We start from the raw sequence: 21,732 nt of genomic DNA on the forward strand, positions 1-21,732 counted from the left end.
TTGTTACCGGAGCTTGCACAACTACGATTGGGTACAGAAACTCAAGTGCTGCTGTCGAGTTTCTGTGAAGCACCGGCGGTGATGCGGAAACCGATGACACGCGAATAGCGATTGTATATTCCTGCGTCGTATCTTTAGTTGCGCGTTATACACCGAGTGTCGCGGCTGCGTGTGTTACCGACCTCGCACCTGACACCATCTCAGGCATCCATTTGGAAGAGGTAGTTTGCGTTTTCCTGCTTTAATTCCTTCTTTCTTTTTACTTCTTTCGTAGTTTTTTTACTGCTTTCTTTCCTCCCTTTGTTATTTCCTTCTTCTTTAATAATTCCCTTATTTATGTTTTGATTGCTTCGTTCGTTTCTTTCATTCATTCTTTCTTATTGTTTTCTTTCTTCTCTGCTCAACTGAAAAACGTCAACTTTTCTATCCAAGACGTGCAGCTCATAACAAAACTTTTGTTTCCTTCATTATTTCCATCTTGAATTATTCCCTTATTTCCGTTTTCATTCATTCATTCATTCATTCATTCATTCATTCATTCATTCATTCATTCATTCATTCATTCATTCATTCATTCATTCATTCATTCATTCATTCATTCATTCATTCATATTGTTTTCTTTGTTCTCTGCTCAACTTAAAAACATTTGCTTTTCTCTCCAAAACGTGGAGCTTATCACCATACAACTAGAGTTGAAACCTGCGACAGCCGCAGGCGAAAATGCGCTTACCACATTCCTCGCATGTACAGGTACTTACCGCTCATTCCCGCACTGAGTGGAAGGTTGACGTTCTTCAACAAAAAAAAAACTAGAGCAGCGGAAAACGATGGGTACATGAAGAAGACACAGGCGACACCGTGTGTGTCGTCTACATGCCTATCGTTTTCCGCTGCTCTGTACTTTTCGTTGTAGGATGTCTGACCAACTCTCTCAACTTTTTGCGAATGACTTGCGCTGGTTAACCGCACCTTCCGTCCCTCTGCCTCTGTCCAGGAAGCTGCAACAACGCTTGTGGCGATGAAGTCCGTCAGCCTGACCTCTTTGGCGCTGCCGCTACTCGTCCTGTTCTGTGTGCACGGAGCGGCATCGCAGTCCGTCACCCCCACTTCAGAGGGTACGCCTGCAGAGCTCAAATACTACGACCACGAGGTGATGACTGCCTTCCTGAAGAAGATCAGCACGAATTACCCCAACTTCACTCATCTCTACAGCATCGGGAAGTCCGTGGAAGGTGGGTTTGCAGGCCAGCATCGCCAGCATTGAGAGCTTATCTTTCGGCACCTAAATAACAGCTTGACAATTTGACACTGAGCGCAAGAAGTGGGATTTAAAACTAATTTCTGGCACCGCATATGTAGAATAAGTCATAATGCAGTCGATTTCGTACAGAAACTCGCTTGAGCTATATATGTCTGCGGCGGGAAAACTGACGACTTGGTTGTTTTTAATGCAAGAAACATTCAAACCTCTGAGACGATGGTTCACGAACGTATCATTGCACTCCTTTCTTCATCCCTGCACTCCTATCTTCATCCCTTCACTCATGACGCGTTTTAGGTGTACATTGAGAAGATAGACAGTCTGTTTGCCTTTCTTTTCCTCAAAACCAATTTTTCTCTCAGCGGCCTACTCAAGCATTCTCTCAGCGGTCTTTTCAAGCATTCGCGGCGAACGAATGAAAGTTGACGAGAACGGTGATATATAAACACAGCGCGAAGGGATGTGAGACTTCGCATGAGGCTCACATTATTCTTTTAGAGCTTTTTACTTGAATGTGTCTTGTTTTGAACTGGATTTCATACTGGTGCCTAAAGACTTTGTAAGTTTTAGTTTACATAGAACGCTATTTCACTGATATAAATACTATATCTACAAGAAAAACAAAATGGCGATGGACGAGTGGTTTAAGGCAGCAGAAAGCTAAGCTGATCTGTTTAAACTGACGCCGGGTCAAAACCTGCCAGGTGCTGAATATTTTTTTTTATGGTGGATGTCATTCGGACGGAAAGTTTCGGTTATAATGCGGATAAGTTCGGCTTCAGGTTCGGATGGTGCTCGGCATGGTTTGCCGAGAACTGGAGCGAAAAGCAATTCTTACTCAAAACTTTTGCTAAGCGTCTATTCACCGCGACAGTTTACGCTTACAGATATACATCTAAACTCCACCACTTAAATGACGTCATTGGTCCTTACTACACCCCTTTTGAAAGACGCGGGTTCGACCCCGGCCGCGGCGGCCGAATTTCGATGGATGCGAAATTCTAGAGGCTCGTGTACTGTGCGATGTCAGTGCACGTTAAAGAAACCCAGGTGGTCGAAATTTCCGTAGCCATTCACTACGGCGTCCCTCATAGCCTGAGTCGCTTTGGGACGTTAAACCCCAATATACCAATAAAGCAAACCTTTTACCTTGTTACGTTGCCTTTTCCCTTTATCCAGTGTGGAATAGCAAACCAAAACCTTCTTCAGATTAACGTACCGCCTTCTCCATCTCTCCCTGAAAAGGGAATGGAGAGAGAGAGAAATATATATACTTGTGACTATAATCCAGTATAATCACCAGAAAATGTGTGCGCACGCAGGATCATACAGGGTCTAAGAATATTCGTTGATCTTACATGCGCTCAAGTTTTCATCGAGTATGATGGGAATGGCAGTCTTGAGGAGACAAACAGCGTGAATTCCTTTCATCTCCATTTTAACTATTCACGCTATGTGCTGCAGGACGTGACCTCTGGGTTCTCCTCGTCACCAAGGACCCGCACGAGGAGCCGCTTCTTAAGCCCAACATTAAGTACGTCGCCAACATACACGGCGACGAGGTACGTCCACTAGCACATTCGTTTTCCGCTGCTGCGTTGTCCGCAGGATGCAATTTGTGGCGTTTTTTTATGCGAAACTATGAACCCGGGGAGAGTGCACACAGGGACGGAGAGTGACAACGCTTCCGACACGCCTGACGAACTCTATCGGCACTGTGCTGACGTTTTGCAGTGAACTAGCGGGATGTGGTCCTTGTGATTCGGCCGGACTGCATGCTGTGACAGTGTATAGGGTATATAGCTAGCGGCGGAGCAGCGCCCAAATCGGTCCTGACTGTGATCAGTCGCTCGCTTGCATCACATTCAAATCAAATTCAAATTGTATCGAAACAAAGTGAACTGGCATAAAATACACTCCAGCTCCTCGAGGTTATTTTTATCTCTGTGAGCCAACGAACGAGAAAGATGAGACAGGTCCGTTTATCCAGCTTTGATTGGGCCCCATGTAGTAGCAGGTTGTTTCAGCCTGTGTGCATTAAAGATACCTGTGCTTCAGCCATAATTTTTTAGCGTTGTGAAACAACGGGTACCTATCAATCTTATCAGGAATAGATACAAAAGATAGGGCACTTATTTACGCAACCACGCATGTGTCTAGCACTTAAACAAAGAGACTATCAGTGCTTTGCTAGTTTTTCTTGCTTTCCTTTTCCTACTTCATAGCAGTTAAACTTGACCATGAATCTGTGTATGTATGTGTGTGTGTTCTAGAGCTTTCTGTGGGTGTGTTTTGCTTCATCATTATCGCGTCTGCAGCAGCAGCATTCTCTAGTGTTTATTAAAAAGTACCTCAGCTTCCACCTCAACCACAGATTGATTGATTTAGCGAATTTCAAACGCTAACACGACCTATCGCTGTCTCGTCTCTGCGGTGAACAGCTTTCCTTGGTATGCATTTCGGGCTATTCGCGATGTATGCCCGACGTGCACCCAATAAGGGCATTGTGAGAGCCCGTACACCAGAGTGCATTTTTCTATACTCGCCGCATATACATGAACTGTGCAGGTGCTGGGACGTCAGTTCATGGTGTACCTGATCTCGCACCTGCTGACTCGCTACGAAGTGGATCCGTACGTGCGACACCTGCTGGACGACACACGCATCCACATCATGCCCAGCATGAACCCCGACGGATTCGCGATGTCCAAGGAGGGCGTCTGCATGGGCGTTGATGGACGGTACGTAGCTGTGCCCAGCTCGCCTTTTTCTTAAGAGCGAAATACCGACGGGAGTGGTCGACCAGGTTTTATAAGTCTAACTCTGGCGGCACCTAGCGTCTCGTCCGTGAACGATCCGCCACATGTCACGGGGTAATAATGGAACGGAAATATTGAGCCGCTGGTCAAGCTGGGAATGAGACCTTCTGACTTCCCATTGCAAATTTAGTTTGGATTATGGTTTATGGGGGTTTAACGCCCCAAAGCAACTGAGGCTGTGAGGGACGCCGTAGTGAAGGGCTCCGGAATTTTCCGCCACCTGAGGTTCTGACATCGCACAGTACACGGGCCTGTAGAATTTAGCCTCCATCGAAATTCGACCGCCGCGGCCGGGATCGAACCCGCGTCTTTCGGTCTGGTAAGGAGGAGTGCGGCGATTGTAGAAAAAGTGGTGAAGCAGTTCAAACGAACGGCGAGCCAACTATGCAACCACCATTACCACGCGACTGAACAGAAGCAGACGGGACGCTGTGTGACGATGTGGATGGCGCAGAGTGGAGTTTTTCCTCTGTTTTTGATGTGAGGAGTATTTAGACAGAAAAACCTAATTTCAAAATATGAATTATAAATAGGCTAATCTTCCATTTTCCTCCATAATTTGCAGCAAGTAAAATGTTCATTTTCTTCATTTTCGCTCCATGTGGGCAGTGTAATTCACTCATGAGGGGCATTTTCAAGGGCTGCGTCTGCCATTTAAACTACCATTAGGTTGATGCTTGCTTATACTGCAGCACAGACTTCCAATTTAAGCTCACACGCGTGACACCCTCCTTCCCCGATGCAGGCAGAACGCCCGCAGCGTGGATCTCAACCGCAACTTCCCGACCCGCTTACAGCTGGAAGAGGAGCAGCCGGAGACCGAGGCAGTGAGGCGATGGAGCAAACAGATTCCCTTCGTACTGGCCTCAAACTTCCACGGGGGAGCTCTGGTCGTCGACTACCCGTACGACTATCCGCGCGTGTTCGGTACGTCCTGGCCGATGTCTACTCCAACTAAACACGGTTGCCTGCACCGGGCTTCCGAAAAATGCCTCCCATACAGGAGCGAACCGTTTCATGGATCATATGGTGCATGGTATTTAACGTCACGAAGTTACACATGAGCTGCGAGGAACTCCGTAATGGAGGACTCAGAATCAATTTCGATCACCTAGGGTGCTTTAAGGTGCACTTACATCGCACATTACACGTGCGTCTTGCGTTTCGCATCCATCGAGATGCAGCAGCCGCGGTTGGAATCGAACCCGCGTCCTTAGGCTCACGAGCCGAGGGATAACCACTCAGCCAACGCGGTGAGTTCATCTCGCTGATAATGCTGTTATGGGACAGTGTGCGAACATAATCCTTGCACAGCACCGCGTTGCCTACAAGAAACATGATAGTGGTCTTCTGAAGATTAATTTCAATCACATGGAGTTGTTTAACGAGCACGCTGCATCGCATCTGCGCACTTCTTTGTGCGCAAATACATACAGCCTATACGTCACTTTTCCTATTGTTTCCATCAGGCGATGACAGTCGGCGAAACGAGCCGTCGCTGACGCCGGACGATGACGTCTTCAAACACCTCGCCAGCGTGTACTCGTTCAACCACGCCAACATGCACCTGGGACTGGGCTGTTCCAAAGATGGGACAGTGGCCTACCCCAACGGCACCGTCAACGGGGCTACCTGGTACGCTTTCTCAGGTAACGTATACTACACTCTGGCCGCTTATATCCTAATTTGTCATTCGCCTACTGCTAGGACTCTCCGCTCCCAGTGACGTCCAGGATTTTTTTTTTTTTATCTACCATACGACGCCTAATCAATGAGCGTTCAAATTGCATACTCCTACCATCACGTTCACCTTTAAACAAGTACATGAAAACGTTTGAGGGTAAGAGGCTTTGACAGCAGGACGTCCACCGTCGTCTTTTTATTCGCGTTATTCTTTATTCTCGAGCATCCCACAAGGCTCCTGGAGGCATTACTGCAGGTGTCAGGTGTAGTGGAAGGGGGGCACATTGCATCGAAGAACATATCTTAAGATTTCCAGTTCACGGAATCATGGAACGAACAGTTCCAATCCTTGATGAACCCTTGATGACCACATCTATGTGTTGGCAGGACCATGCGATGTGATATAGAGTAGGTTTTTCGTCACAACAGGGACATTTGTCCGCGTATATCGTAGGGTGCATTTTGTTTAGTATATGTAGGTTTGGGAAAGAGCCTGTTTGTAATTGTCTCCAAGTGACAGCTTCCTCTCTGCTGAGAGATTTGTGCGGCGGGGGATATCGCTTTCTACTGCCTCTATAGTTTTGTAGTATTGCCAGGTATTCCCTAGGTGCTGGCGCGAGGTCCGGTGTATTCGGAGAATCTATTTTCAGTGTTTTTGTTCAATTTTAAGATTTTGCTTCAGTATCCCTTTAAGTCATCAGCCAAAGTTTACTTAAGATACTGGATCCAGCCGAACTATCACGTGTAAAGATCGCTTTTCAAGTTGTTCCGAAATTGTCCATAAAGATAACTCTGTCAAGAAGGTAACCCTTTCTTGAATAAGCAGTTCTGGCTGTGGGAGCAGTTTCAGCCAGTCTGGCGAGGACAGTGTCATATTCGCTGACACGGGGATATGATGCGATCGTCGGTAACAAATTAAGTATTCTTTTTCCGCCACTTCGGGGCACAGGTGGCATGGCGGACTACAACTACATGTGGGACGGCTGCATGGACGTGACCGTTGAGATGGCCTGCTGCAAGTACCCTCCCCGCAGCGAACTCGCTCACTACTGGGCGGAGAACAAGCCTGCGCTCCTCGCCTTATTAGACGAAGTTCACAGAGGCGAGTTCTTCTACCCATTCCCCATGTAGACCCTTCAGGCAGCCTATATTCCGCTTCCCTCCAACCTTAGGCGAACGGGCCGGAGGCTGGGATAGATTTGCCGCACAATATTCCCACTTTAAACTCTGCCATTACTGAGCAACCACACACAACAAAGGTGCGGCGCTGCTTCAACTTCAGCATAATATATACTAGTCTTTCCAATGTTATACTGCGTAAAGAAAAAGGCAGGATGAACGGAAGGTGTCACGACTATTATCTAATGCTCAAGACCTATATAAGCAGCACTGCTTAATTGACAGAATGTATTTTGCGGATAGATAAAGTGAGACGGAAAATGACTGGGTAGTAAAAAAAGGCGATGAAGTCTATTAGGAGACGGAGGCCATGTCTGGAGTGGAGCATGTATTACACCGGCCGTTTTTTATCATTATATTCGTTCCAAAAGCCAGATGGAAAAAAACTGTTCACCTATATAGCATGAAGGTAATTTTTAAACTTTTTTTTATTCTCTCTCGCCAGGCGTACGCGGCATCGTCAAAGACGAAAATGGCAATCCCGTGGCCAACGCATCTCTGAAGATCGCCAACCGAAGAGTCGGCTTTAAGACATCCTCCAGAGGGGAGTACTGGAGGATCCTCAGGCCGGGTCAATACACATTGGAGGTGAGATCACTTTCCAGGAAACATCGTTGTGCTTGGGCTATGATAAGAACAATTAAAGGCACTAGACAACACTCAGGCTGCTGGGTTTGTCAGATTGAGGCGAGAACACGATACTGTATAACATATCTGCTTCTAACAAACCTATTAACCAGGAGTTGCCAAACTATTGAAAGACCATCTGCTCTCATTTGACACGCCCTTCTATTATAAAAAGCCTCTTGCTCGCTTTTTCTTCAGGTTTCGGCAAGCGGGTTCCACAAGGCCGAGGTGGGCTTCAGCGTCCCAGAAGAACGATTTACAGTCCTCAACGTGACGCTCAAGTCAGAGGGACACGAGAAGCCTGAGCAGCTTGTGGCTTAAGCAGGACTCGGACAGCAGAGCGAATGCGACCATGTGCTGGGCGCGACGGCAAAGTGCAGACACTCAGACGACCTGCATAGGGGTGCTTGGATGTACCACTGTAGCTTTCACAACGGAATACAACGGTTTGACGTTCCTTCAGCACACTAAACGATCACTCAAGCTCTTAATCTTTGCAATAGAAGGCAGGCATTTACCATACCAATAAACAGAATCTCGTCGCACTTGCTCCTCCGAATTCATTCTTATAGCTGGTTCCTCGCTGCCACTACCACTTATGGTACGTTCTGACACCAAGCGGCTAATTTCGCCGGCTTCGCTGTCTCTACCGAGGCAGCGATTGTGCGATAAGAGTACCGAATCCGTTCTCGCGTCTCTCCGCGGATATGGAAGTGCGGACAAAAGCAAACGGAGCTAGCTATTTCCTTCTAACTTTTTTCGCTCATTGCAATTGAAAATGCCAGCCAACTTATGTGCATTCAGTAGTGGACGCAAGTGCGCTTTCTCACGCGCAAACAATGGTTCTTCATTTCCGATAGAAAAGGCGTAATTGCATTTAGAATAGACACCGTGCTCCGTTTTCTTGCGTCCACACCTGCACTCAGAGCGCCCGCGCTACAACCGCGAACGAAGATGCAGATTGCTATGCACAGACATCCTCGCCTCCGCGCCTTCTCCTAACGCGCTTATGGGAGAGATCGAGGTTACAGAGAGAGTAAAGGTGTGCAAACCGTCTTGCTCTAAGGCCTCGATGCACGCAAGCCACGTGCTATACTGACACACGTGAAAATGGGTGTCAGTATAGCAAGATGCCAAGTTTGGTCCCCATATTCTTTCTAGTGCTTCAGTGTTCGCTAGAAGTTTCCCTGAAAAAGCGGGCTGTATTAGACCGCGTAGCCCCGTAATGCTGCTACCTGGAGCGATATCGAAGCACGGGCACGAATTGGCACCGGCGCGAAATGGCTCCGGCGGACCACAATGGCTGTCACCACCTTAAGAGGGCGGCATGAGGACACGCTGAACAACACCCGCTATATTGTTTTAAATGCGCCACGGTGGAAAAGACGAAAGTGGTCGGGGATACTACTGATTACCAATCCCCAATCACAATTGTGGATTATCAGTCATTATATAGATTACACTGCATGACATACTACGCCACTACATACTCATAACGTACATACCATTTGTTTCATAACAGTGACGCATCAGAGCACCACCTTCTCATTCCGCGCAATTTCTGGTGCCTAATTAGCATATTTATTACTATAACATCTGTACATATCCCAACAACGCCTGCCGACTACGGCCGATCCGACCGACTGAGGCCTTCTCCTATCTTCCTTTCCTACTCTTCCTCGTCGGCTAGCCTTTGCGCCTGCTCTACGTCTGTGGGAGAGAGTGTCACCTGAGTGGAGCCTAACAACGGAAGCGGACGAAGACAATTTTTGAAACGTTCTCCCTTTCTTAGTGAGGCAGCGCCCTGCATCTCTCTTGATCATCAGCCTGCCTGTCAGCACGCGTCATAGAGCGCGCCGTTCGTAGCGCTGCTCATCGTGGAGCCGCTGCAGGCGCTGGTTTTGAAAGGAGCTACGCATAGTGCGGTGCAGCGGCGTTGGCATTACAACAAAAGGCTCTTACTGTCTGTCAAAATAACGGTGTTATCTATCAATTGGCTATTTTCTTTAAGTGCAGTTTTTAATCCAGAACTTGGCATTTCACAGCTCACCCGATCAAAGCAGTACCACGCTGCAAAGGCGTGAAGTGCACGCCGCATGTGCAGGTGACTTTTCATCATCCAGAGAAGGAGGACGAGGGACAGGTTATCAAAGTAATATTCCGCAGCCTGCGAGCGCCAGCAGTCACCTGGTCACTTTTGGCGATGCTATATAGTACCGTTCAAGGCGCGTCAGGATCGCTATCTTTCCCATGCAGTTGGCCACACTGATTGACCTATAGAATGCTAAATCGAGCGGAGATTTTCCTGGTTTTCGGAGTGGGATCAGGCAACTGGACTTCCCTAGCAGAATAACGACACCATACAACAGCGACTGGTTACAAAGACTGAAAAATTCTTTGCTCGCTGCATGGCCTAGGTGGCAAAGAGCAGCGAACGTAATGAACGTAAGCAGTGAGCGTAAGAGACCCCTATTTCGACGGAGGGTCTCTAGGCGGGTTGAAAAATGGGTTGAGAGGGGGTAGAGAGTAGAGTCAGTGTGCTCCACCTCGTAGTATAATCTCTAGCTAGGGCATCGGCCCTAATGTTGCCATGAAGACCTGCATATTCTGGGACACAGGGGACACACCCGTGAAGTTGGGTGTCGCTCATTTTGATGGCGACAGGCTATAGCGATGGCTTTTGCGGCCGCCGGGTTCGATGCCGGGAAGGACGCTCAAGATAGAGTGCGTTGGCGCGGTTTGCAGGAATGCAGGCATATCTATGGGGCTCTGCATACGAAGCAAAATAATGCCAGCTTCGCCCTCTGGCATTTGACAAGAATGCACGTGTACGCTGGTTATCATAAGCATGAATTCTGTGGGAAATGCAGATGTGATTTGCGCAGATGTAGACAAGAACTTTGCTGCATTACCCTCTCGAAGGGCAGAAGAGGTATTCGTATTGATAAGCGTGATAGCTAGTGATAAGTTCATAAGCAGAATACGCCACCACAGATAAGTTGCACTCCCATTATTCACAAAGCAAACTACATCTGTGGAGGCAAACAATGCCAGATTCGCACCCTGGCCTTTGTCCAGAAGCTTTCCCAAGGTGGCCGATGAATGCTGAAGCCGTCACAAAGAATCCATGGTGCTTGGGTCGCCTCCATTGTGACTTTCAGCCTCTCACTTTCAAACTTATTTAAAGGGCAAGCTTATGCTCCAGTACGTGTGAACGTCACATTGCTCTTCTTGAAAAGAATACACGCGTACGATAGTCGTCATAAACATGAATTGTGGGGCAAATATGCACAAGATTTGCGCGGATGAAGACAAGAACTTTACTGTATTCCCCGCACGTGGGGTAGATGAGGGATTCGTATCCATAGGGCCTGATTGCTTGTGGTGAGTTGATAGGGAGATCACTGTAAGAAATCAGTTTGTGAAAACATATTGCCGAGACTAAAAAACCGAGACTTATGGCCTCTTTCATTCCAGCGAAAAATTTCAGTGCCTTCCTCATGACACGAGGGAACACTCTGAAAACCGGTACTATGTCAAGGAGAGCAAACAAATTGTTGCAGTCTCTTCGGCAGCTGTTCACTCCACCCGCTTCCATCTGCCTCCTCTGTTCACTCACCTGCCTCCAAATTCCTCCCCCTGAAGATTGCTGCAGAGAGTAGAACTGCTTTCGCACTTATTATACGAGGAAAAGCCTTTGAAGGATCGGTCGTACATTCTTGACACCTCCATTTCTAATGTGACCTGCATTGCTCCCAAAATACTTCGATATCTGGTTCCACTGAATAAAAAACAGAGGTCTCTTCCTGAGTAGCTGGGTAAGAGCACATGATACATTTAAGTAAAGGCTCTCAATAGCTACTACTCAGCGAAGGCGTGCACTTGAATACATACGTCAGAGATGAGACGATCTCCTGACTACCGCAGTTTGTGCGAAGCAATTGACGCTCTATCGCTAAACGATAAGATTACGTGCACTATGATTACCAACAGCAAGGAGAGCGCAAGCAACTTTATTACTATCTACTCATTTATCAGAAAAACTTTACACGAGGGTTCGAGTGGTTTGCCCCAGCCGGAAAACGATTGGTTTAGTTTGGTTTATGGGGTTTAACGTCCCAAAGCGACTGAGGCTATGAGAGACGCCGTAGTGAAGGGCTCCGGAAATTTCGACCACCTGGGGTTCTTTAACGTGCACTGACATCGCACAGTACACGGGCCTCTAGAATTTCTCCTCCAAAGAAATTCCAGCCGCCGCGGCCGGGATCGAACCCGCGTCTTTCGGGTCAGCAGCCGAGCACCATAACCGCTGAGCCACCGCGGCGGCCCGGGAAACGAACTTACTGGGTGAAAAAATGCTGTCGTTGTCTAGAAAGCATGCCATGATTAACAATACCGTTTTTTTTTTACGCTTTTTCCAGTATTTCTGCTACAGAAGGTATAATTGAAATCGAACTATAATTTTCAATGTTATTACACCCGCCAATTTTACGGAGGAGTATAACTGTTGCTGTTTTGATTTTACACGAATATCACCAATTAAAAAATTATACGCTTAATCAATGCTAGTAAAAAATCTCGGGTGTTCATAAGTTCTGCGCAAGTCATTAATGGGAACACCGTCAATTTCAGGAACAGTATTGCATTTTAAACTAAAAATAGACCGTAGCTCCTTCTGTGAAACTGAAGGCAGATATGCTGATTTACTAATGCTGTGTCGCATAGTGCACAAAATTACCTGTAATTTTGTATTGCCAATTGCCCGAGAGAGGAAACTTAAACTGATCAGTAATATTATGTGCGGCGCTGGATGAACTCGCCAGAAAGTAACTCTCTATATTAGTTAGGGTAATAACGTATCTCAAGCTCTTAATTAAAGACCATGTTTTCTTACTACTGTAAGCAGTGGCTTTAAATTTGTCTTGAAAATATTTCCATTGGGCGGAGCGGTTCATGGCATTAAGCTCTATTTCTCAGCGGGTTAAATTTGGATTAATGGTCTGAAAAATTCGGGCCTACCTTTGATTGAACCCAAAGTATTTTTTTTTTCAATGCCAGTACGTCTGATGACGTCCCCTCCTTACCTAAGTTACGTTTTTTGACATGCGTTTAGTTTATTTGTTCATGTTATCGGTTCTGACTCAGACCGAGATAAGGGTGAGCACTGAAACAAATAACGTCTAGGCAAAAGATGGAGATTGTATTGTGTTGTTCGGGCAGCGCTTTTTAAAGCTCTCGGACACTTCTATCAGCTTACCACATTAGAGCCCAAAATATTTTTTATTGCTGCCAGTACGCTTGATGATGTCCCCTCCTTATCTAAGTTACGTTTTTGACGTGCGTTTAGTTTATTTATTTCTTCATGTTAACGGTTCTGACTCAGACCTAGATAAGGGTGAGCACTGAAACAAATAACGTCTAGGCAAAAGATGGAGATTGTATTTTGTTGTTCGGGCAGCGTTTTTTAAAGCTCTCGGACACTTCTATCAGCTCATCACATTAGAGCACAAAATATATTTATTGCTGCCAGTACGTTTGATGATGTCCCCGCCTTATCTAAGTTACGCTTTTTGACGTGCGTTTAGTTTATTTATTTGTTCATTTTATCGGTTCTGACTCAGACCGAGATAAGGGTGAGCACTGAAACAAACAACGACAAGGTAAAAGATACAAATTGTATCGTGTTGTTCAGGCAGCGCTTTTTTAAAGCTCTCTATCAGCTTATCACATAGGTGAACAGGAAATACAATTGCTAAAAAATACTTCCAGTTGAAGTGCACTGAGCCTGACAAATATTTTCATTTAGCCTTGAAATTATTTTTTTGGCGTGCATAGGTTCCGTCACTAGGTCTGCAAAACTTACTGAGCCACAAACAAAGCAATGTCCGGCAAGTTTAGCTTCCCCGACAGCCGATTTTACGAGTAAATTCTGAGCGCTAACCATAATGTGGCCAATGCAAGAGCTATTGAACATTATATACTTTATTAACTACAATGGGCACTAACGAAACACGTTTTTTTTTTTAATTCTCGCGGTGTGCAAAACTTATGGAAGCTCAACATAATCACGAGCTCTATGACACTGTTTTTCTAATTGCACTGCTCAGCCCCTGTGGAAATCACTCATTTTTTTACCCTAACGCTCCATGTGTCGTTTCCCTCAGAACACATTTTAGTGAAATGATAGCCCAGCTGCAGGACTGTTATAAGGAAACAGACTTCCCACTTTCACCCTTGATGTGTTGTCTTTTCTTGCCAACCGTTAGTTGTACAACGGCTGTGTAGTAGTGCTCTATGTTTAGCTTCTGCTGCGCAGCCGTTAGCTGCTTGCTTCCAAATAGTTTTTGCACATAGGCCTTTCCTGTCCATAAACGCAGGCAACAAAAAAACGTTAGAGATCCGCATTGGTAGAATGCGAAAGCATTGTTGCCTCCTCCACATTCGTCGCCTTTCTTTGCTTCACATTCGACTGTTTGCCTCCCTTTTTGCCTCTTTCTCTCTCTTGACTGTTTGCCTTTCTTTATACTTCTTCTAATTTTGACGCCTACCCCTATATTCACGTCCTCGCACTATATGCACGTCCAGGGCTATTTTGACGTCTAAATGACCTTTTGGCCTTCTAATTAATAAAGTAATCACTCTAGCCACAACCTGAACCTGGATCATCCAGCTAGCCCGCAGTACAGCTGCCGACAGCGGAGTCCTGGAGTGCGGGCACCAAACTCCCAGCTCCTGCAAATTCTCCTTTTGATTAAATAAATGTTTTCCTATCTTTCTCTTTCTCTCTCTCTATCTCTCTCTCTGTGGTTCGATTACCCCTCACCTGAAGTTTTTAAGGAGAGAACAGCTCAGGCATTAATTGGCTCGTTGAGCTAAAACCACGCCGTGGTCAGAAACCCGTGGCAGAAACGCGGCACGCGAATGACGTCATCACCCCTCCTGGAAGTGTAACCACCGCCTCTCAGGCAAGACAGGGAAACGCGCCTCTTCGCACTGTGGAATGCGGCTGTCCCCATGCGAGAAGGGCAAGTCGACTTCCGCAATGAATAAGAACAATTTTGGGAAGCCCCTCCAACTCATTGGGGTGGCTATACAGTCGGGCGACAAAGCAGACCACGCTCAAGATGGGAGCGGCTGGCCCCCTGATCAGGTGCCCCCATAATGCGTATACGTGTCGTCAAATCTGTCTCAGATGGACTCGGCAGCGTTCGTGTACAGGAGTCTGCACTCGGTTCTATACTTTACGGCACGTCCATGCTCTTCGTAGGAGGTTTCAATCAGGACGCGCGTTCAGCAACGTCGATCGGCGCAATGCGGGGCGATCTCAGTTTAAGACTCGCCTCTCCAATAGGTGCAGTCACCACTTCGCGAGACACCAGAATCGATTTGGTGTTCGAGAACATGCCACGCGCATTGCACGAAGTAAGGCACGCATCGGCATACTGCTCCAAACACACGGCCATGCTTCTATCGATCAACCTGGACCCGAGGGCGCCGTCGGCGGAGGATGATATCGAGAAACAACACTCAATGTAGTGGCAGTGAAAAACTCCTTTAATGAGAACTCCGCAACGAAAACAGCACAGATATCGCAATACGGCAAGTTTGTAGTTTTGAGTTGTGGCGACCTAAGCAACGTTACACTCGTAAGCATAAGGCAGGAGCACTAAACTCAGCAAGATTTCGCCGCAACACTAAACTCGGCGGCATAACTCAGCGACACACACAGCAACAAGTAATGCCCTCGCATTTACGCATCATAAGAATTGCTGAGGCGCCTCCGAATTTTTTTTTTATTTTCTAAACATTTTTAATAGAAGGAGCCAATCCATTCTTGCAAAAAGTGTACACTGCCTCTGGTCAGGAGGAGTGCGGCGATTGTAGAAAAGATGGTGAAATATGGAAAATCGATTATTTCACCCAAAAGTGTTCCTAACACTCTTATACTTGTTGCAGTGAAGTTGGCAAGTTTTTTTTTTTTTTTTTTTTTGCGAAAGCAACACTTCGACAGCCAAAGGGAGACCTCAGGTGGCCGCCGTAGCTACGCTGACCTTGTTTCAATTGGTCGAAATGGTCGTGACGTCGCAGTGCACGAATTTCAAACGGGTCCATTTGTACTTTGGCTAGTAACCATGCAACCAATTAAATGGATCGTATAGTGATGCTCCAAGTAAGAGGGATTAACCTCATTCTCTAGTGAGACCAGAATAATAAGAATGGGGGTGGGGCACATATGGCAGGTTCTCTCAGGTCATGAACGGCAGTTTATCGATATATCATAAGAGAAAAGTATACAACAGCTTTATCTTACCGGTACTCACCTATGGGGCAGAAACGTGGAGGCTAACGAAAAGGTTCTATGGAAAGAAAACTAATAGATGTATTGTTAATAGACCGGAAGCGGGCATAGTGGATGAGGGAACAAACGCGGGTTAATGACATCCTACTCGAAATCAAGAGAAAGAAATGGGCTTGACTGGGATATGTAATGCAAAGGTAAAATAACCGCCGGTCCTTGAGGGTAACGCAGTGGATTCCAAGAGAAGGCAAGCGTAGCAGGGGGCGGCAGAAAGTTAGGTGGGCGGATGAGATTAAGAAGTCTGCTGGGATGCAGTGGGCGCAACTTGCAAAGGACAGGCTTGATTGGAGAGACAGAGGAGAGCCCTTTGCCCTGCAGTGGGAGTAGTCAAGCTGATGATGATGATGGTGTAATTTCATATAATCCTTGCACAGCGACCCTCAACTGGTTGATGGTTGGAGATAGATGCGATTATCTTAGAAAAATCAACTCCAGAAGGCCGCCGCGGTGGCTCAGTGGTTAAGGCGCTCGTCTACCGAGCCGGAATACCGGGGTTCGAGCTCGACCGCGGCGGCCGCGTTTCGATGGAGGCGGAACGCGAAAGGCGCCCGTGTGCTGTGCGATATCAGTGCACGTTAAAGATCCCCGGGTGGTCAAAAATATTCCGGAGCCCTCCATTACAGCACCTCTCTCTTCCTTTCTTCTTTCACTTCCACCTTCCTTCTTTCCCTTACGGCGCGGTTTAGGTGTCCACCGAGATATGGGAGACAGATACTGCGCCATTTCCTTTCCTCAAAAAACAATTTAATTTACCAACAATAACACGCGAAGTGCGTGGATGAATTGAAAGCTTAGATACTTGCGTGGATGTTCTTGATGTACTGATTAGCAAGCGGCGTGAAATGCATGAAGGCACTTCAGGTGCCTTGGCACTGAGGAAATATTTAATTAAATAGGAACAAAAAAAGTGATGGAACGACGAATATCTAATGTCTCGAGGGAGATGCCCTGTTTAATCTTCGTTATGTTCGAATAGGGACCGTAGTTATTTGAAACTCGCGCCTTTGTTGTGTACGATTCCTAGCGCGCTGATTAAGTATTTTCGATTTGCGGACCATGTAGATTATGCTTATTCTAGTCGTGAACTCGCAATTGTTACATAAGCCAGTTATTTTTTTTTTCACATTATCAGAGGATTTTTGCAAGTTCAAGCGCTGGTGCCCAGTGACGCGGATGCTTTGGCACAAACGGCGTTAATACACGCATGACCTGTGAAAGATTTTGTCGTGTGATAGGGCGCTCAGCAAGACAGTACACTGAGAAGAAAATAAGCGACAAACACTAGCACCAGTAGCAAATGAAATTGATGGAAAATCTCTACTTTCGATGCACACTGCGTTTGAATTTAAATTAAAAGCGAAGGTTTCCAATTTATTTTAGCTGCTAGTCGCGCTTTTGTTTGTCTAGCTATTCTTAAAGTGTCCCGTCTTGTTGGGCGCTGTATAACATGATGACCTAGCAACTAGCCCAAGGCTGGTAAATTCTATTAAAGATTATGAGTGATGCGAGTGGCTAAATAATATCTGTATGACGATGCCCGTGACACTATTGTGCTATTAGGTACGAAAGGTAAGAACTGACAACCTTTACACTGGGATAACGTTATGTTTAGTCGAGTTAAGAGTCATTGTCTGTTTATTTGTGTGCTGTTTCCCGCTATGCACGGACTTTGTCCGCTATTGTCCTCGCTGAAGTGCATCACGATGTCATCGTTATCTGGGTCACTCGAGAGGCTGTTCCGCTTCCTCGTGAGTCACGGATGCCGCAATGCCGGGAGGACAATAGTAGTGCCGTTCAAGGGCATTTCCACTGCCGTTGAACGGTAATCCGCGTCCCCTTTATGCGCACTAAAATTAACAGAAAAGAATATGAAACGGCGAGCACGCGTTCGAAAGGGAGACAATCCTTTCTACGAGAAAAGGGGTAAACTTTGCCTATCAGTTCATGCAGTTACGCTAATGGTGTCTTCGACTGGTCGTTTCTGATCGCTCTAGAGCGCTCTGAGATGCAGCCGCACGTTCGGCTGGTCGAAATCAAGCGCTCTGACTACATTCGGCTGGTTCTTTCAGAGCGCCCGCCTCCAGCTCAGAGCGCTCTAAGGCGCTCCGAGAAAAAAGTCGGAGCGGCCCCGAGATGTGTTCACGTGACAGGGCCACTTCCGCCGTTTCGCGAAGACGGATGCGAAGCCGGGGTAGCCAGAGCACACCACGACCGGTCTGGCGAGGCCTAACGCGTCGGTTTTTACGCATCCGTAGAAGCAAGTTTAGGCGCTTTAGGTATTAGACGCATTTAAAACGTCCCTGCTGTGTGGCTCTATGAGCCGAAATGTCGAAAAAAAGACGAATAATTACGCTGGGCACGCCGTTACGGAAGTTACGTCCTTTTTCTGCTTCCTGCGCTTTCGCTCTGAAAAACTTGCTGACCATTCAGCTTGACCGGTCTCACTATGCGCTCGGAGCTAGAGCGGCTCTCATTTTGCCGAATCCGAACCGGATCGTGGAAGCGACCAGTCGAAGACACCATAAGATAGCTGTCGTGTTTTGTTTTGTTTTGTCCGACAGCCAAAGGTGGCCGCCTTAGCTATGCTGACCTTGTTCCAATTGGTCGAAATAATCGTTACGTCACAGTGCGCGAATTTCAAATGGGGTTAATTGTGTTTCCACTAGTAACCATGGGTTCCCGCTAGAGGGCCAACGTAGGCGCATGTGCTTCGTATGGGCTCCGCGTTCGAGCACCTTCTGCAAGGAAACAACCCAGGATACTTCGACTCCGACACACGGACAAGAAGCGTGAGTCTATAAGGCACCTTTGAAGACCTCATTTAAGCAAATCGGAGCTCGGGCGACCGAGCTCCGACTGTCTAAAGCCAGCGTCGCTCCGGCGCCCTAGCTTACCCGAACGCCAGGCCTGGCGCGGCGCGAACGCCACGGCGGCAGTCATGGAGTACGCCGTAGCTGGGACGAACGCCTCCCCAGACGAATTCGAAACGCCCGATTGTAAAACGATTGTGTCTTACCGTAATCAGGACCCCAAAGCTGTGTCATTAACAGCTCAGAAGCCAAATAAGCAGACCGAAAAGTCGAAGGCGCAACCTCTCCCTCCACTCCATCCTAAGAAACCGCTTCCACGACTACCGGAGGAAGACTATAAGATAATCTACAGACCAACATGTGGCGTAGACATCACGCGCTACACCGAGAAATCCATCAGGCAAGCTATCGCATCAGCGAGCGGCATTACCGCGACCGAGGCTGACAAATACCAATCCAGAACGAACTGTACAAAGAATGTGTTCACCATATCGACGCCGGTGCAGGCAAACGTACTACGTTACGTCGCAGTCAAACAAATCAACATGGAATGCAAAGACATGATCATGACGTCGTACATCGCTCCTCCGGACAAGGCCTTGCAGGGCATCATCTACCGGGCTTACGATGGCGAAACTCAGCAAGAAATGATGACAGAACTTCGCAAAAGAAACCCTGAAATCGTACAAGCACGAACCATGGGAAGAACATCAAAGTCCCTCCTGCTCCACTTCGACGCGGACGAATTGCCAGATAGCATCGTATACTTCGGCGTCCTGTATCTGGTCTACCCCTTCATTCAAAAAGTAGAGGCGTGCACGAACTGCAGAAGAGTCGGACACGACATTGAAAACGTAGAGCTCGACACATTGAAAACGTAGAGCTCGACTGTATATTAATCGGAATTTTACCCAGCAAAAGAAACTCCTCTTCTCTGTTCATACTGAACGCATACAGCCACCCCAGGGCGCAGGCTGGACCAGCGAAAGCCGCTATACTGAAAGCCCTACAAATTGCAGGAAAAAACCCAACCCTAATTGTGGGCGACTTCAACGCTCAACACGTGCAATGGGGACACGCAACTATATCTAAGAAAGGCACGGCCCTAATTGATTTTATCCAGCAAAGAGGGCTAACCCAATACATGGATCCCATGCAACCTACCAGGATAGGCCTCACGATAGGCAAAAATCTCCCAGACTTAAGCTGGAGCAACACCAGACAAAATCTGGGAAGTGACCATTATATCATAGCATCTAAAATCGCCATTGGCAATCTCAAACCCCAACCCAGAAAAAACAAGATCACCGACTGGGACAAACTTAGGACGATCCGCGACCAAAATCAGGAACCGATCACAGACCTAGAACAGTGGACACAAACCCTCCTATCAGATGTGGGAAAGGCCACTAAAGAACTAGTACATGACCTAGGCGTAAATGCGATTGACAGCCGACTTACACACATGTGGGAGGCAAGGCAAAGCCTAGAAAAAAGATGGCTTAAACAAAAATACAACAAAAAGCTTAGAAACAAGACACTCACACTCAAAGAAGAAATTCAATACCACTCCGCAGAAATCGCAAGGCAGCAATGGGACCATATCTGCGAAAATGTAAATGGCAATCTAGGCACAAGAGAGACGTGGAATCTTCTGCGGCATCTCCTTGATCCGGAATCAAACAAAGCTACGACTCAAAGGGAAATCACCAAAATTTTAAACATGGACCCAGGCACGGATCAAGATATTATCAACACGCTACAGCAAAAATACTTCTGCACAACCCGAGAGACGTAGTCACAACCACATTATAAATGACAACCTAACCCCTTCCTGGACGCTGACATAGCAATAGCGGAAATAAGAGCAGCCCTCCATAAGATACGCACGACATCCGCCCCGGGAGAAGACGTCATTAACAATAAAACACTCAGAAACCTAGACGACGCTTCCATCACAGCCCTCACGGATTTTGCGAACGAGTGTTGGAGGGAGGGAAAACTCCCAGCGGCTTGGAAACATGCCATCGTTAAATTCATCCCAAAACCGGGCAAAAAGCTCGCTCTCGAAAACCTCAGACCTATTTCGCTTACATCTTGCATAGGAAAACTGATAGAGCACGTCATACTAGACAGACTCCAGTTTCACATGCACAAAGAGAATTTATATCCACACACTATGATTGGCTTTAGACCACATTTATCAACACAGGACACGATGCTCAGACTAGCAAACGAAGTCCTATCTCAGGAGCAAGAAAGGAGCACCAGGGCAATCCTAGCTCTAGATTTAACAAAAGCATTTGACAACGTCAAACACAAAGCAATCCTAGAATCTCTTTCACCGTTGAATGTGGGCGAAAGAGCGTTTAAGTACATCAAGGACTTTCTCTCCGATAGAACGGCTAAAATTCAAATTGGCGCAATCAAGTCCGACACCTTCAGTTTAGGAGACAGAGGAACGCCGCAAGGATCGGTCCTCTCCCCCTTCTTATTCAATATAACCCTCATCAAAATGGCACACGCACTCGCAAAAATCCCAGACCTAGGACACTCTTTGTACGCGGACGATATCACCCTTTGGACCACCAAGAGGAGTATCACCACGATACAAGATACGCTACAACAAGCGGCAGATGTAGTAGTAGAGGAGGCACAAGCCGCGGGACTCACGTGTTCCCCCAAAAAATCTGAAGTCCTCATCCTACACCCAAAGCGCCAAAGGAAAAATAAAGCGCCTGAGATCAAAATCTACGCGGAAGGGACAGCCATCCCAGAAGTGGAAACACTAAGAATCTTAGGAATGCTGATACAGTCAAACCAAAAAAATGACACGTTAATTAAGAAACTGAGAAACACTGTCAACCAAATCTCCTTCCTCATCAGACGCATCGCGAATAGGCGAGGAGGAGTTAAAGAAGCCGAGACCAGGAGACTAATACAAGCCTTCGTTCTTAGCAGAGTCAACTACACTACACCATACGTCACCCTCA

General features: G+C 46.9%; 2 protein-coding genes across 3 annotated transcripts in view; one reads left to right on the plus strand and one right to left on the minus strand.

The window, feature by feature from the left end:
• LOC149363982 (cytochrome P450 4V2-like) overlaps positions 1-21,732 on the minus strand; it is a 284,143-nt gene that overhangs the window by 205,526 nt on the left and 56,885 nt on the right. The window lies entirely within an intron of this gene.
• On the plus strand, positions 9-8,115 carry LOC149363989 (carboxypeptidase M-like). 2 transcript variants are annotated; one of them, XM_089573971.1, is made up of 9 exons: positions 12-221; positions 996-1,233; positions 2,727-2,824; positions 3,831-4,003; positions 4,827-5,008; positions 5,551-5,730; positions 6,714-6,866; positions 7,389-7,531; positions 7,769-8,115. In XM_089573971.1, the coding sequence occupies exons 2-9, from the start codon at positions 1,020-1,022 to the stop codon at positions 7,889-7,891; spliced, it is 1,266 nt and encodes a 421-aa protein (XP_089430097.1). In that variant the 5' UTR covers positions 12-221; positions 996-1,019; the 3' UTR covers positions 7,892-8,115. The 2 variants fall into 2 exon arrangements, with proteins under 2 accessions (XP_089430098.1, XP_089430097.1); XM_089573972.1 differs by lacking the exon at positions 6,714-6,866 and having other exon boundaries at positions 9-221.

Source organism: Amblyomma mixtum, chromosome 2, assembly GCF_055824585.1.
Source record: "Amblyomma mixtum isolate Tamu chromosome 2, ASM5582458v1, whole genome shotgun sequence".
NCBI classification, from domain to species: domain Eukaryota; kingdom Metazoa; phylum Arthropoda; class Arachnida; order Ixodida; family Ixodidae; genus Amblyomma; species Amblyomma mixtum.

Excerpts from the sequence above, each read along its gene's own strand:
- LOC149363989 (XM_089573971.1), top strand. The coding sequence starts at position 1,020 with ATGAAGTCCGTCAGCCTGACCTCTTTGGCGCTGCCGCTACTCGTCCTG. Across the intron at positions 2,825-3,830 it reads CCAACATACACGGCGACGAG|GTGCTGGGACGTCAGTTCAT; the intron begins GTACGTCCACTA and ends TGAACTGTGCAG. Across the intron at positions 4,004-4,826 it reads TGCATGGGCGTTGATGGACG|GCAGAACGCCCGCAGCGTGG; the intron begins GTACGTAGCTGT and ends TCCCCGATGCAG.